At 43.9% G+C, this 13,717-nt stretch overlaps 1 protein-coding gene and 1 long non-coding RNA gene across 7 annotated transcripts in view; both read left to right on the top strand.

Annotated features, from left to right (window-relative positions):
- Positions 1 to 931: 931 nt before the first annotated feature.
- Positions 932 to 6,625, top strand: LOC109144460. Its single transcript, XR_002045255.2, has 2 exons — positions 932 to 2,410; positions 5,902 to 6,625. It is a non-coding gene; the product is annotated as an uncharacterized LOC109144460 (long non-coding RNA).
- Positions 6,626 to 9,492: 2,867 nt separating this feature from the next.
- MLLT10 (MLLT10 histone lysine methyltransferase DOT1L cofactor) overlaps positions 9,493 to 13,717 on the top strand; it is a 128,918-nt gene continuing 124,693 nt past the window's right edge. For 3 of the 6 annotated variants that reach the window (XM_039571816.1, XM_039571799.1, XM_039571792.1), the window contains exons 1-2: positions 9,528 to 9,544; positions 10,064 to 10,232. In XM_039571816.1, the coding sequence (XP_039427750.1) occupies positions 10,064 to 10,232 (169 nt within the window). In that variant the 5' untranslated portion in view covers positions 9,528 to 9,544. Of the gene's footprint in view, positions 9,545 to 9,815; positions 9,978 to 10,063; positions 10,233 to 13,717 lie in introns of those variants that run through there. The other 3 variants (XR_005604661.1, XM_039571824.1, XM_039571807.1) reach the window with 3 other exon arrangements.

Genomic DNA, 13,717 nt, shown 5'->3' with positions numbered 1-13,717 from the left:
AGATTTCATGGCTCTGGACTCACCGGAGAGTCCCCGCGCGCCGCGGCCGGCGGGAGAGCGATCGGGGCCGGGACCTTTGTGTGCGGAATCTGCCCGGCCCCGGGCTGCCGGCGAGGACGGAGCTCCCCGGTGACCGCCGAGACGGCGGGAGAGGAAGCGGAGGTTAGGAGCCGGGGTAGGAGGGGGTGCGGAGGGAGAAAAAAACCCCTGGAATTATTTGCAAATCCCATAAATCGCGTGGAAGAGCGGTGGGGGAGGGGCTGGGGGGCGAACAAACACCGCGCGCGCGGGGCCTCGCGCGGACCGTTACAAGGGGCGGGGGCGGCGGCGGCGGCCCGAGACACACAGACACGCACGGACAGACACACGGACACACGCGGGCAGATACACTCAGTGTTTACAGCCGCGGAGAGCGGCACGACCTCGACTCGCCGTGCGGGACCGGCCAGGCCCGCCCGCCATTGGCGCGGGGGCTCTCGGCCGCTGACCTTTCACCCCCCCATCCCCGCCCGCCGCTTCCTTTGCTGCCCCGACCACCTTCCTACCCACAATCCCCCGCGCCGGCCGCGCTCGTGCCGCGCTCGAGCCTCCTGCTGCTGCTTCCCCTCCCCCCGCTCCATTCCCCCCGGCATTCCGGGAAAACCCGGGAGCGGCGGCGCCTCCCTCGGGAAGCGCCGGGGCGGGATCGGGGTGTCCCTGTGGCGGCGGCGGTAACGGCCGGGCGGGGGCGGGGCAGAGGCGGGCTCGGCCGCGTTTGAACGAGAGCGCCGGCGGAGCCCCGCGCAGGGCGGCGGGTGCCGGGGGAGGGATCGGCCAGAATCCTGTCACCTGCGGGGGAGGGGGATCAGTGACCACGGGATGTGGGGGGAGCCCCCTTGGCCGAGGGCTGCAGGGGGCGGTGGGGCAGAAAGGGGGGTCTGAGGTCCCTGCCTGCCCGCGTGTTGGGGGAGCCGGGGCGCTGGGAAGAGGATTTGCCTGTTGAATTTCATCGCTGGTAGACGTTAATCTCGTGTTTTAAAGTACCTTGTCAGTGGCTTTAAGGAAATCAAACGTGACATTAATCAAATCACACAAATGTAAACATTTATAAGTTAAATCCTAATATTATGCAATTATTTAAATCGAGCCGTGGTTTTTCCTAAATGTCATGTTGTAGCTCCCACTCTCTTCCTCACATGCTTTGAGTTTTCTGCTGGATCCCGGTGTCTTGGTGTCTGCTCCATGGTGTTCTGAGCGTGGGGACAGGAATGCACTGGGCTGCAGGTGGCAAAGGACTGTAGCGCAAATATCTCCTGGTCACCTAACCAGGCCCATCAAGGTTAAAAAGAAGAATGCTTTTGTGAATTTGAGGACAAAATCCTCAAATACCTTGCATTGGTACAGTTCTCCCTGTGGGTATGTGAAGCGAGTGATCCCGTGTACAATCTCGAGAAGGATGCTTGGGTGGCTGGAATGTGGGCAGAGGTTCCTTTGCACCCTCAGTGGGATTTTTAGGCGAGGTGATATGTGGAAGACCCATTACATTGCGAGTCGGGAACGAGGGATAGGGGACAGGCGGACTTCGACGGCAGGCGCAGCACGAAGGCGAGCGTGGGGAAAGGCGAAGATGGCAGGCGGGATACGGTGGGAAGCGGCCGGCGCTGCGGGCAGTTGGCCTCTCCCCGTCTTCGCCCTTCGTCCCGGCCCTTCCCGTTCGCCTCTCCCGGCGGGGAAGAGGGGATTTGGGGGTCAGGGAGGAGAACAATGCTGAGCCGCCCTTTGTGCGCAGCACCGTCCCCTGAAGGGAGGGAGCGCGCAGTGCAGCGGGGCCGCGGCGCCTCTGTAGTGCTGCTGCTCTCCTGCGGGCAGTGCTCGCGGCATGCGGGGCAGGAGCCCGGGGCAGCGGGATCAGGGCTCCCATAGGCCGCCCGCCCGACCCCGGGATAGGCTCAGGAGCGGGGCTGGCGCCGCGCCAGCCGGGCAGCCCCGCTCGCCATGCGGGGGCGGGAGAGCTCGGGGGCGAGCGAGTGGCTGCGAGAGTAAACTCGTGGGTGCCCTCGGCAGCGCGGCGCGGGCACGGGGGATTCCAAGGGTGAGCGGGGGTCTCCCGTCAGCGGGGCGGGCTCCGGGCAGGCTGCCCTAGGGAGCGGAGCGGCGCGCGAGCCCGCAGGAAGCGGCGGCGGGGCTGGAGGAAGCACGGCCGGGGCTCCCCCTGCTCCCGGCGCTCCCCATTGTTCCCCGGCCGCCTCTTTTCGCGCCGCTTTCCGCCGGCGGGGAGGAGGGAGAGCCCCGAGCCCCGCACGCTGTGTGCTCGCAGGCAGCGGCGCGGGGGACCCGCCGGGAAATCGGGTTCATGAGTAGAGAGGAGCCTTTAGAAGTGCCATCCACTGAGGGAGCTCCGTGAGGCTGTAGCTCACGTGTTACTTGGAAGGTAAAAAACCCCCCAACTACCGCAGCGGAATTGTACATAAAGTAACATCTGTTTCTGGGTGGATTTTAGAGCAGGACTTGTTAAAGAAATTGGGAAAAACTGCTCCGACCCACTGGATTTTGATTAATAAATGTAGCCAAAGAGAATTTTGGAAGGAACTATTCCTAAGTCTGTCTATAAAACCGAAGATTAATCTTATCCGGTTTTTCATATAAGCACCATGATGGATTTTTTTATCCCCCAAGTGATTGTTTTATGTTGGTTTGAGATTTTAAAAGATTTGTTTTATAGGAAAAGTGTTTGTTGCATTTTTCCCCCTGAAAATAATTAGAATTAAATTTTTTTCAGTACACCATTTCAGACGGAAGTTTCTCATGTATTTACATAGGGGTAGAATTAACTAACTTGATGTTCAAGAAAATTTCCAACAAGTGCCCTTAATCATCTAAGGGAAAAAATATGCATTTGCACATTATTTCTGGAAGATAAAATTAAAACGGCTAGGGACTCGTATTTGTGATAAGGAAAGAGTTTCTAGAGAACTGGTTATTTTAAGAAAATCCTTTCTAGGAGAATTGTGATTATTTTTAGCAAGTTATCTCCGAGTGCTTGTGAATTTATTTTAAAATATTAGAAGTGATGTGTAGACTTTTAAAAAGAATTAAATATATGCCAAGAAATTAACATTTTGCATAGATTGTGATCAGTAAATAAAAGAAATTAAAGGTTGATGTTTATGGATATCACCTAGCTGAAAATAATTCTGAAGTGACTTTTCTTCCCCCATGGACACTTGGGAAGTTGCATGCTTGCAGTCATTGTTTAAGATAATACCGTTTGAGACTTTTCTTTCACTCTTGCAAAACTTGCAGGCTTTTGTTGGACTCCTCCAAATAAAAACTCAGTTTGGATGGTAAAAAGCATCCATATTATTCAAAAGCTGAAGATGCAAGTAACATATAGAAAACACCACCCTGGTAATATTTAAAGGCATTAGCTGTGAAAATGAGGGAAGAATGATTTTTGCTTTTTTTACTTGTCCTACTCGAGTATTCCGGAGATGCATTTGCTCTTGATTGCTGCTTGGGAATTTTCAGAGGGTTACTACAAATTTAGAAGGCGTCATTCAAAACGACATTTAATACTCTTGTATTTACTAAAACAGTATATCTCTATTTGAAAACTATCTCATTGAAATGGAAGATTTAAAAAAATCGGAAGAGACCTTTTGTTGCCATTCTTCATGACTCTTTATTTTGTATTTGTGTGGAATGTGTTGACATATTTTATATATTAATTTTTTTTTCACAGAAGAGCATTGTTGTTACTTTTAATTGGGAAGTACCATGTTATAAAAATTACCCACATTCCCGACTCTCAAGTACCATAGTAAGATTGACAAAAAATGATCCGAGGCTTGTGTGCTTAATTCACCAGGAATGTTAAGCTTCCCATATACACTCTACGTGGTCAAGTTAGACTTTCGCTCTTAGACAGCTTTTAATGGTCAAAGTTGTACCTGGAGGAAATGTATCTATGTATATCTATATGGAATTGAAATGAGATGGTAACTAGCAGTGGGAATGCAGCTCACTGATCGAAAGACCTTTTTTTTTATTGCATTTGGCAACCTCTTTCTTTCACAGACACAATACAATTAATTAACATATTCTGGGGCGTGTTTTTGAGATTGGGAAGTGGTGGCCCCTTGTTGAGAAGAAAACACTTTAAATAAAAAAGTAACATTGTCTTGTCCAAATGGTAGTGGGAAAAGCAGAGTAGTATTGCTTATCCAGCCCACGGATGCGGTTGATTTACTCCAATTTGCTTTAGCATATAACAAACCAGCTTTTCCTTTCCCACGCTTATATTAGATATATGTGTTTTGTTTATACAAACCCATCTAAAATAGCTCTGCACTTAAGAGATTTGATGGGAAATTCAGCATGTTGTTTCTTGTATTTAATATGTAGTATAGATACCATTCCTGAATTGAAATAAAATAAATGTGACCTATGACACAACACAGTATCACAATGCTGATCGTAACACAACAAACATGAAAAGAAGGCTATTAATTTATATGGAATGTTAATTTAGCAAATCCTACCTAGAAACATACCCATAGAAGTAACTTGAGACTTGGTCTTGGAGTGATGCTATGTACATGTATTTAATATAAATCCACTGAATTAATACATACCTCATAAAAATCCAAACTTTGAAATGAAGCATTCTTCTTAGAAGAAAAGCCCTGTGCTACATTTAAGTTGCATATAATCTACATTCCAGAGTTTACTAACCCAGCTTTTCAGGGCTTAATACGGTATTAATATTCAATATGGTTTGCTAGAAGTTTATTTCAGGTTCTTTTGTATCATACTGTAATTATCATTACTTTGACTTGACTCATATAAAAATGTGGTTAGCATTTAAATGCTTTTTTAATGTAGAGTATTATAAATTAACTGTCACATTTAACTTCTTTAACTTCTATCACTTACAGAATGTTAAATCTTTAAAAGGAAATAATCACTGCACTTAAAAACATCCTGTGCTAGGTTTCCTTTATTTAGAATTTTGGTTTGAGATTGTTCATTCAAAGAAAATCCCTTGTTTCATGTTTACTGTAAACCTCAGTCTGAAATTAACATTTAAATGCCAGCACTAGCAACAGAAGAAGTACTTGAAAACCACCAATTTTATCCATTGCTGCTAGCTAAGTGGAATTTACCGAAGTCTCCAAAAGTGATAATACAATTAAAAGCAAGAAAATGAATGCAATAGTTGGCGGAATTATTTCCCCCTCTTTTGCAGTCTAAAGAACTACAAAATTTGTAAATCTGTTCGCATAAAAGAAAATAGCACAACATATGAAGAGGCATGGTGTCCAGGAGATGCACTGACATGACCTCCAATGCTGCTACCTGTACTTGCATGACATGTAAATATACAGAGCAATGCAAATTCCTGATCACCAAGTGACTACATGTAAAATGTTGAAATGTCTAAATTATTCAGTACATTGCATTTGGATAGGTGTTAAATACAGATTTTAGCAGTATATTAAAGAAGAGGAAGAGCAAAAAGAAAACTTTACTCTTTCTCGATATAATTTAAGAGTAAGCATGTAAAGATACATTCACTTTATTAATGTGGGTTCTGTAGACATGTTATATCCTTCATAACAGAACATGGATAGAAAAAATTTGTTGGATCTAAGGCAGACTGCTATTTAAAATGCACTGCGTGCAAGGGTCAACATGTAAGAGTCGCATTTTATTTTGTGTAAAGTGACCATTTCACTGCTGTCTTCCCAGACATGAAGCCAATACCCACGGTTAGAAGGTATTTCAGTGAATGCTGTTAATGATTTAAAACCACATAAACAAAAGGCAGACAAGCATCAATGTATTTTAAATGGATAATGGAGAGATAGATCATTCTACCTATTGAATATCACTAAGCTACTGCAATTTTTCTGTTTTCAGTTGCATCTGTTTAGCTGCAGCACGTATCCTTTTGCACATAGGTAAAGATCACAGCTTTCTCAACAAAGACCCAATCTGAAAATGGAGTAAAAAATACTGTGAGAAGTTTGCTTTCTGGAAGGAAGTGAGTTTTCCTGCTCTACAGCTCCAGGTCCCAGTATCAGTTTATGTTTTCTAATATAGTATGCTTTTCATATGAAGTCTATGCTTTTTCTGTTATTTTTGGAAGATTCTTCTGATGATTATATACAACTGGTCATGTGGCTTTGTAAATTAAAGACTTTTTCTTGTTCAATGCTTTGTTTTATTCGCTAAAATTACAATATGATTTTTCACATTTTAAGGAAAAAAGATGACATTTAAACCAAGAGTTCAAAAATCTTAGTTTTACTGTTGCAACTGATTATTTTTGTAGTAAAAATTTGTGGCTCCATCTTTATTTTTGTTTATGAAACTGAAGTGCTATTCACTCATATATGCTTATGTTTTCTTGAGGAATGCCTTAAACTTTTAAAAACAATTTGCAATTGGAGAGTGTAATTTTCTTTAACTTACACATTCACTCCATTTGTGAAAGTATCTAAGAAAAATTGAAACACAGGATCTTCTTCTAAGTTCTAGTCTAACTTGTTTAGCTCCTAGATTTTGTAGGTTCCTTTAAGCAAATTGGATTTTCTCCTTGCATTTAGATTAACAATAAAATTATTCATTCTTACTCTCTGAATCATATTCCTTTCTAATTATTTTAATCTCTTATATATCACTATAAAAAGGACAGCCTTCCTTTCTTAAAAAAAGAAAATTTGCCTTCTGTGTCATGTCAATGCTTATTAAATAGTACAATCATAAGAACATATATGCTACAAGATTTTATGTTCTGATTCCATAGCTGTTATAGGCTTAGTGTTTGCAGTATTTATTTAGTGGTAATGCATTTCTTTTCCTATTTTGCATTTCAAAGGTTTTCTCTAAATGATTGTTTTACAGAACTATCAAGAGGTTATCTAAATTTTTCTGTCAAATATTATACAGTACCATAAAGTGGTAGTCATGGAGTTTCTTCCAGTCCATGTACATTCTTTCTATAGAAAGAATTAAATAGAAATCTATAAGAAGACAACAAATGTTTCATTAAATAATTGAATGTATTAGGCTTGACTGGATTTTAACCAAAGCAAAATTTCAGGCTGTTCAATACTGAGCTGGTGTGTTACATGGTGTGAGATTAGAATATTTTTATTTGAAAACTATACAGTAGGTGATGTGGCCTCGACAACAGCCACAAGTAGGTTTTTCACGAATATACTCTTGTTGCTATGGTGCAGCTTTAATCAAGTTGTTGCAAAGTAATTAGTTTTTTCTTTGGTGATGCTTCTTTATGAAACTAAAGATTGAGCTTTAAAATAGCTAACATTAAAAAAAAACGGCTTGGGAATTGATTGTACTAGTTGCTTTTCAAAGAAGAAATTGCAGGAAGACCTCAATGAATTAAAAAAAAAAGTGCTGAGAAAAATTTACAATTGTTTGTTACAAGTTTTACTAAATGTACAAATTCATCCAACAAAATATATTTAATATATTTTCATTTTAAAAGGATATTTATTTTAATTTACCTGTCAGGGAAATAAAGGATAGATTTGCTGCTGTACCGTGACTTTTTTTTTCTTTTTTTTTTCTTTTTTTTTTCTTTTTCTTTTTTTTTTTTTTTGTTAGGGTTAGCAGAATCATTGAGAATGCTTTTTAAATTAGATGTAATTTTCTTGACAAGAATGAAGAAGGGCTGTGACACTATCTATCAGCTTCAAATAATTTGCATTTTTTTTAAACACCAAGATATATTAATTGCTTTATTTTCTTACAAAGTAATTGCTTGCACCTGCAATTTTCAGGCTATTTTTATGAGCTTTTAAAGTAATAAAAATAGTGTTTTAAGTATGTTTAAAACAAATAGTTGTATGTTCAAATTTGTGTTCTTCACTGTTGATAGGACATTTGGTGCAGGGTGGGGTTTTTTTTGAGAGCAGTCTTTGATTTTACACGACTGAAACATACTACATTCCAGTTCTCTCCCCCTCCATTTTTTTCACATATCTTAAAAATTTCTAAACTCTTATGGCTCTTTGGAGCATATATTTACAGAGAAATGCTTAGAATGTGCCCCAAATGGCTGCAATAATCTCATGTTTGGTTGGGCCTTGCATGTAGGAAGCTACCTCCATTCCTTTTTGCCTGCCTACCATTCTTCCTCTACCGAAATAATTTCACTTAAAACTCTCAAGGAGAGAAAAGAGCTTGACCTAAGATATCCTGCACACAAACTGCAGGCTCGGGTGTCTGCAGGGGGTAGAGTTGTGCCCATCCCACCTCTCCCTTCCATGTAGCAGTTTGTTACCTAATAAAACATCTGTACTTGCGTACAGGACTATAACAATGTATAAAATATAATCTGCATATGTGTAGGTCTAGATAGTGCTGTGTCCAGGAATGTACATAATTCAGTAGTGATTTGTACAGATACCAGCTAACCTGCCCTTGCAAAATCATTGCAAAAAATACAGCCCACACACAAATCCTGCTTCTCTGCCTTTTAGCATGATAATGAAGATCAATCAGTGATATATCTTCCTTGCCCAACACAAAATAAAATAAATAAACAAACAAATAAATAAATGCTAGGCCTGGGGCAAGTGAGTGACCAGAATTTTGCAAGGCTGCTTTTAATTTCTCTATGCTCCTAACAATCATCACAATTAGTTCCTTCTGCTACAGGCGTACCTGCTTACAATGGAGAATTGAATAGGCTGAGATTTTCCTCTCTGCTGACCACCTCAGCTCGCTCCCCTCAGTTTTTTTTTTCTTTTGCCCCCCCCCCCTTTTAATTAAAAGAGACAACAGAATTACAGAATTGTTTTACTAAAAAAGAAACCCCAAGTGCTCAACTTCTAGAAAGACATGTCCACCTCTGAGTAAAAGTAGAGAACAGTTGTATTGAAGATGTTTGTTTTTGTGTGTCTGCGGCCTCCCTGGTTTCTCTATTTGCCAGATCTTCCGTTCAGCATCACTTTCGCTGCAGTGGCAGGAATAGCCAGGCAGCGCTGCATCCACCATGCAGCCATGAGTTTTGAGGGAAGAGGAAAGAGCGGGATTAATAATGCATTAGCTTTGCAGCCCCATCGTAGGAAAAATAAACAAAATAGTAAAAGTTGCGGTGAGGGCAGGCAAGTGGCGTAATAGCGAGAACGCATTAGTCCTGCAGGCACACCGAGGGGATATAAACAGGATAATAAAAGTTGGGAGCGGGAATGCATTAGTCCTGCAGTCACATCAGGGGGAAAATAAACAAGATAGTAAAAATGATTGGGAGGGGGGGTGGGGAGGGGGCGGGCATGGGGCGCGTCCTCCGGCCTTCCTGAAGGGGGCCCGCGCGGAGTGGCAGCGCGGGTGGGAGCGGGGCGCATGTCCGCCGCCTCCCCGCCCCCGCGGCTGAGGGGCGGGCGGGGGGCAGCGCGCAGCGCGTGCGGCGCTCGCGGGGGCGGGGAGGGCCGGGCGGGACGCGGCGCCGCGCGGGCTGTCCCGCGGCCCCGGCGCGCGGGGGGGCCCCGCCATGTCCCGCGCGGGGGACGGGCCGTGGCCGCGCGCCGAGGTGGGTGCGCGCGCGGGGGCCGCCAGGTGCGCGCGGGCGCGGCGAGGGGCGGGCACGCGCCGCCGGAGGGGCGCCGCGCGCGCTCCCGCGCACGCTCTCTCGGAGGGGGCGGCGGTGGAGGGGAGGAGGGGGCGCGCGCTCGGGCCGCCGCGGCGGCGCTCACGTTCCGCGGGCGGCGCGCGAACCCTCGCGAGGAGGCCCCGGGCCGAGGCCTGCCCGCCCCGCGGGCGCGCGCGCAGTGCGCCTGCGCGCCGGCGCCGCCGCCGTGCCCGCCCGCGGAGCCGCGTCCGCCTCAGGAGCCGCCGCCGCGGCCCGACCGACACAGCCTGGCCGGTTGGTCGGGCGGGGGCGAGACGAGGCGCTCAGCCGGCGGTCATGGGTCCCGAAGCGCTGCCGCGGCGGCGGTGGCGGCGTCTGCGGCTGTGTGACTGAGGGGAGACCCCGCCGGGGGAGGGGGCAGGCGGAGGGCGAGGCGCGTGTGGCGTGCGCGGTGTTGACGACGGTGTTTTTAACCCTTAGATGGTCTCCAGCGAGCCGCTGCTGCTGCCGGTGTCACTGGAGGGCGAGTTCTCCAGTAGCATGAAGGAGATGATCGGCGGCTGCTGCGTGTGCTCCGACGAGCGGGGCTGGGCCGAGAACCCGCTCGTCTACTGCGACGGGCACGGCTGCAATGTCGCAGTGCATCAAGGTGAGCGGGCAGGCGAGGGCAGCGCACCCGCTCCGGCCTCCAGTCTCGCCACTTCCTTCTTGGTGCTCCCTGTCTTCTTCCCTAGGGCCTGCTTCCTTCCCCCCCCCCGTTTTTCTCGCCTTCTTTCCCTCCCCCTCCCAGCTCCTTGTTTTTACCCATGAAGCCTGTTTCCCTGTTTCTGAGGCCGCGTGCTTTCTGGTTTGACTTGCTCTGTCATCTTCTGCCCTACCAGTCTGTCTGTCTTTTCCCTCACATGAGACTTACTATATTATGTTCTCCTACGTCATGGCTGTGAGAAAGGAAGAACTCACCTTTCCAATTGTTTCCCCTTTCCTCTTCTCCTGTATGTTTTCTGTGTCTGTGCTTCCCAGTCTGCTTTTGCACCCTGTTAACAACCTCAGGTGCAACGTACCAAAGACTATCTAAAATTGCTTTCGGTATTTGCAGAACTTGTTACTATACTCTGTTCTGGTAGTTATTGCTGTATTTCTTCCTTCCTGTACTTGATCCCTGTTGTCCCTTCCTTTCCCAAGTTTGAAAGTTATTTGAGGGGCTGCCAGGAGACAAGAAGGGTTTAGGCTTGGAAGACAGAGGGACGTAGGAAAGACTTAGCTGTCATGTGATTTCTATCTCTGCTTGCCTTTCCTTGAATGTCATTTGGCTGATGTTTCCTGGTAGATGAAGAGACTTCCTGTTGTGGTTCTGCAGGGGGAGGGTGCTGTTTGGAATGGCTGATGCTGGATTTGTTTGGCTTAGTTGAGGCTGGTTGGTTGGTTTCCAGCTCAGTTCAGGAGCTGGCATGTTCCCTCTGTGTGATTGTTTTGTTTCTGTCAGTGGGTTGACCCTTCGTGTGAGGCAGAGGAAGAGATGATTCTGCTGCTTACATTGTAAGAAGGGAAGTCATAACTTTTGCTTTATGGTAGCAGAAATAAGGAATAAGGTGGTAGTTTTTCTGTACCGATTACGAAGCAGTCATATGAACTCTGTGACTGGCTTTTTGTCTGCTTACAGGTGGTGGACAAATTGGAGGAGACAGAAAATCCTAAATCCAGTTCATTATTCTTAATGCCTACTGCATGTGAAAATGCTACTTGTGTGTGTCTCATGCTTGGTCTTAAATTGTGCAGAAGATGATATAATATAGTAACTGGTTGTTCCAAGTATATACTCCCTTGTAAGTTGACAAGTAGTAAGGAATAATAGTAATTTAAGGAGATACGCAAAAGAATTACTGATTTCTTTTAACATTGGATTGAACACAGAGGGGAGCTGACAGGATTTCTGAAATTAATCTGGTTTTAAATTGGTTATCTGTTGTCTTAAGAGCTGAGTAATGTTAACCAGTAGGCTGACTGCTCTTGTGGTCTTAGGATCGTGAAGAACAGTAAAACATGAACACTTCTAGAAGTCATACCTGAAACAGCTATTCATTTTGCATTATCTTGGACATCTTCCTTTGTATCTAGAGCCTTGCTGATATTTTCAGTGAAAGAATTGGATGATAGCAGCAGTTGGAGCTGAAATAGCAGGAACAAAAGTCAGTTATAGAAAGTTCTTAGTATAGAGAGACGCACTTCAGTAGGTACAAGAAAATGAACTTTTTTTTTTTTAAGTCATATCCGAACCTGAATTGGAATCTGTCAGGAAGTATGCAAAGTACTGCTTGGTCTAAATCAAGAAGCTGTTGTAGAGATCTTAAGCAGAGAAGAACTGCATGTTTTGATTTACTGTACCATTGATGTTTTGCATTTTGGATTTGATGTGTCATGTGAACAGAAGTGGTAGAGGAGGCATGTCCACTCTTTTTGTGGCCTTTCTGTAGTAAATGTAGTAGTCCTCATGGTCAAAGCTGATGGTCTGTATTTGCAAACATTAGTATTACCCATAAAGCTTTATTAACTGCTTTGGTTTTGTTATTATAATTAATTTTAGTTCAGAGGTAACTTCATGTCAATTGTTAAGCCATTGGCAAGTTGTGAAGGACAAGATCTCTTCATGTGTTTAAAGAAGCTTTTGCATAATAGTGGAAGTATAAATGAAAGGAAGCCCTGAAGCTCTGTAAACACTATCACGATATATCAGAGCACAAACCTGTGGTGGACTCTTCCAGGCTCTAGGTGTACTCAGTTACCCTGGCAGATACAGAAGTACTTCAGCTTTGGTCTTTGCCCACCTTGTGTTGCCTTTGGATCTCCTTGCCAGCCCTGTCTCTGAATTGCGTTTTATATTTGTTTCTTACTCTGCATTGTCACTTGCTAACCTAAATGTATGACTGCACATTTAAAATCTTCCCTCTTAATAGCTAAAGAGAAATTCAGAGTCCCCCCAGTCTGTGGCTAATATAGATGCAACAAAAACAAGATGTTTTTTTTCTCATGTTAAAGAATTTTATTGTACAGTAGAAAGGGCTTATCAGAATAGTTTGGCCTGCAGGTACTTGAATAAAGTATTTGAAAATCTGACAACAGATCTTAATGTGTCTATGTGTATGTATATAATAGGAAATTATTTCATTGACTTTCCTTCATGGAAATAAAGCTGCATTAACCAGATGTTTTTCTACTACTGTTGCATTACTATTTTTCATCTCCAAGCTATCACAAAATCAATATATTTGTATAGTATAACTATAACTTACAAATTTAATCTCAGCTTTCTTCATAACTTTAAATTAATCATATTTTTTTTTCTACTTACACACTTAAACCTGATTTTTGTATTTAAGTAACATATGATTGTTGAGAATTGAGTCTGACATCATATCTTTAATACTTTGGGATTATCTTTAAGCAAAATGTTTGGCTTTTTGGTTCTTTGTTACTTCCTACGTCCATACAAATATTAGAATATACTCATAGCACTTGTGTTCTTGTATTTTCATTCCCTCAATAGTTCTTCAAGTTGCTTGGTGTGTGCATTTCAAACATGAGCAGTATTGCCAAATTGCTAAACTCTTTTATTTTCTGTGGAATTTTGTACCAAACTCCTGGGCTTGCTTTTATATACTATAAGAATATAGATGACTGTCTTGCAGATAAATCTGCATGTCTGAAAATCTCTTTCCTAAGGGTTTATATTGTAGCCTGGCTCAGGTTGCAACTAATCTAAGCCCTGATGCTCAGTTCAGTTTGTATTTACAGCTCTGTGAATTTTCTGGGGTAAAAAAGCAAATTTTGTTCAGTTCACTATGGGTTTTCTGCTTAAGACCAGTTATTTTACATATAAAAGTAAGAAAACTAGATAGTAAGTGTATGAATACATGTCTTATGAAGAACTCAGATTTGTTATTTACTTTTAGTTTTCTCTTAAGAAAGACCTCATTATAATGAGCATCCGTCATTTATAGTGAAGTGTCTCACCTGTTTTGCAGGTAAATAAATAGCAAAACAGGTCACATATGAAACATTGCTGCTTTGAATGGTTATGTTACTTTTCAAGCTAATGTGGGGTTTTTTCATTTAACAAGTTCTGCATAATTTTTAAAA

This window comes from Corvus cornix, chromosome 2 (assembly GCF_000738735.6).
Source record: "Corvus cornix cornix isolate S_Up_H32 chromosome 2, ASM73873v5, whole genome shotgun sequence".
Classification (NCBI taxonomy): Eukaryota; Metazoa; Chordata; class Aves; order Passeriformes; family Corvidae; genus Corvus; species Corvus cornix.
The sequence above is the reverse complement of the archived record's forward strand: the minus strand, read 5'-3'. Positions and strand labels throughout refer to the sequence as shown.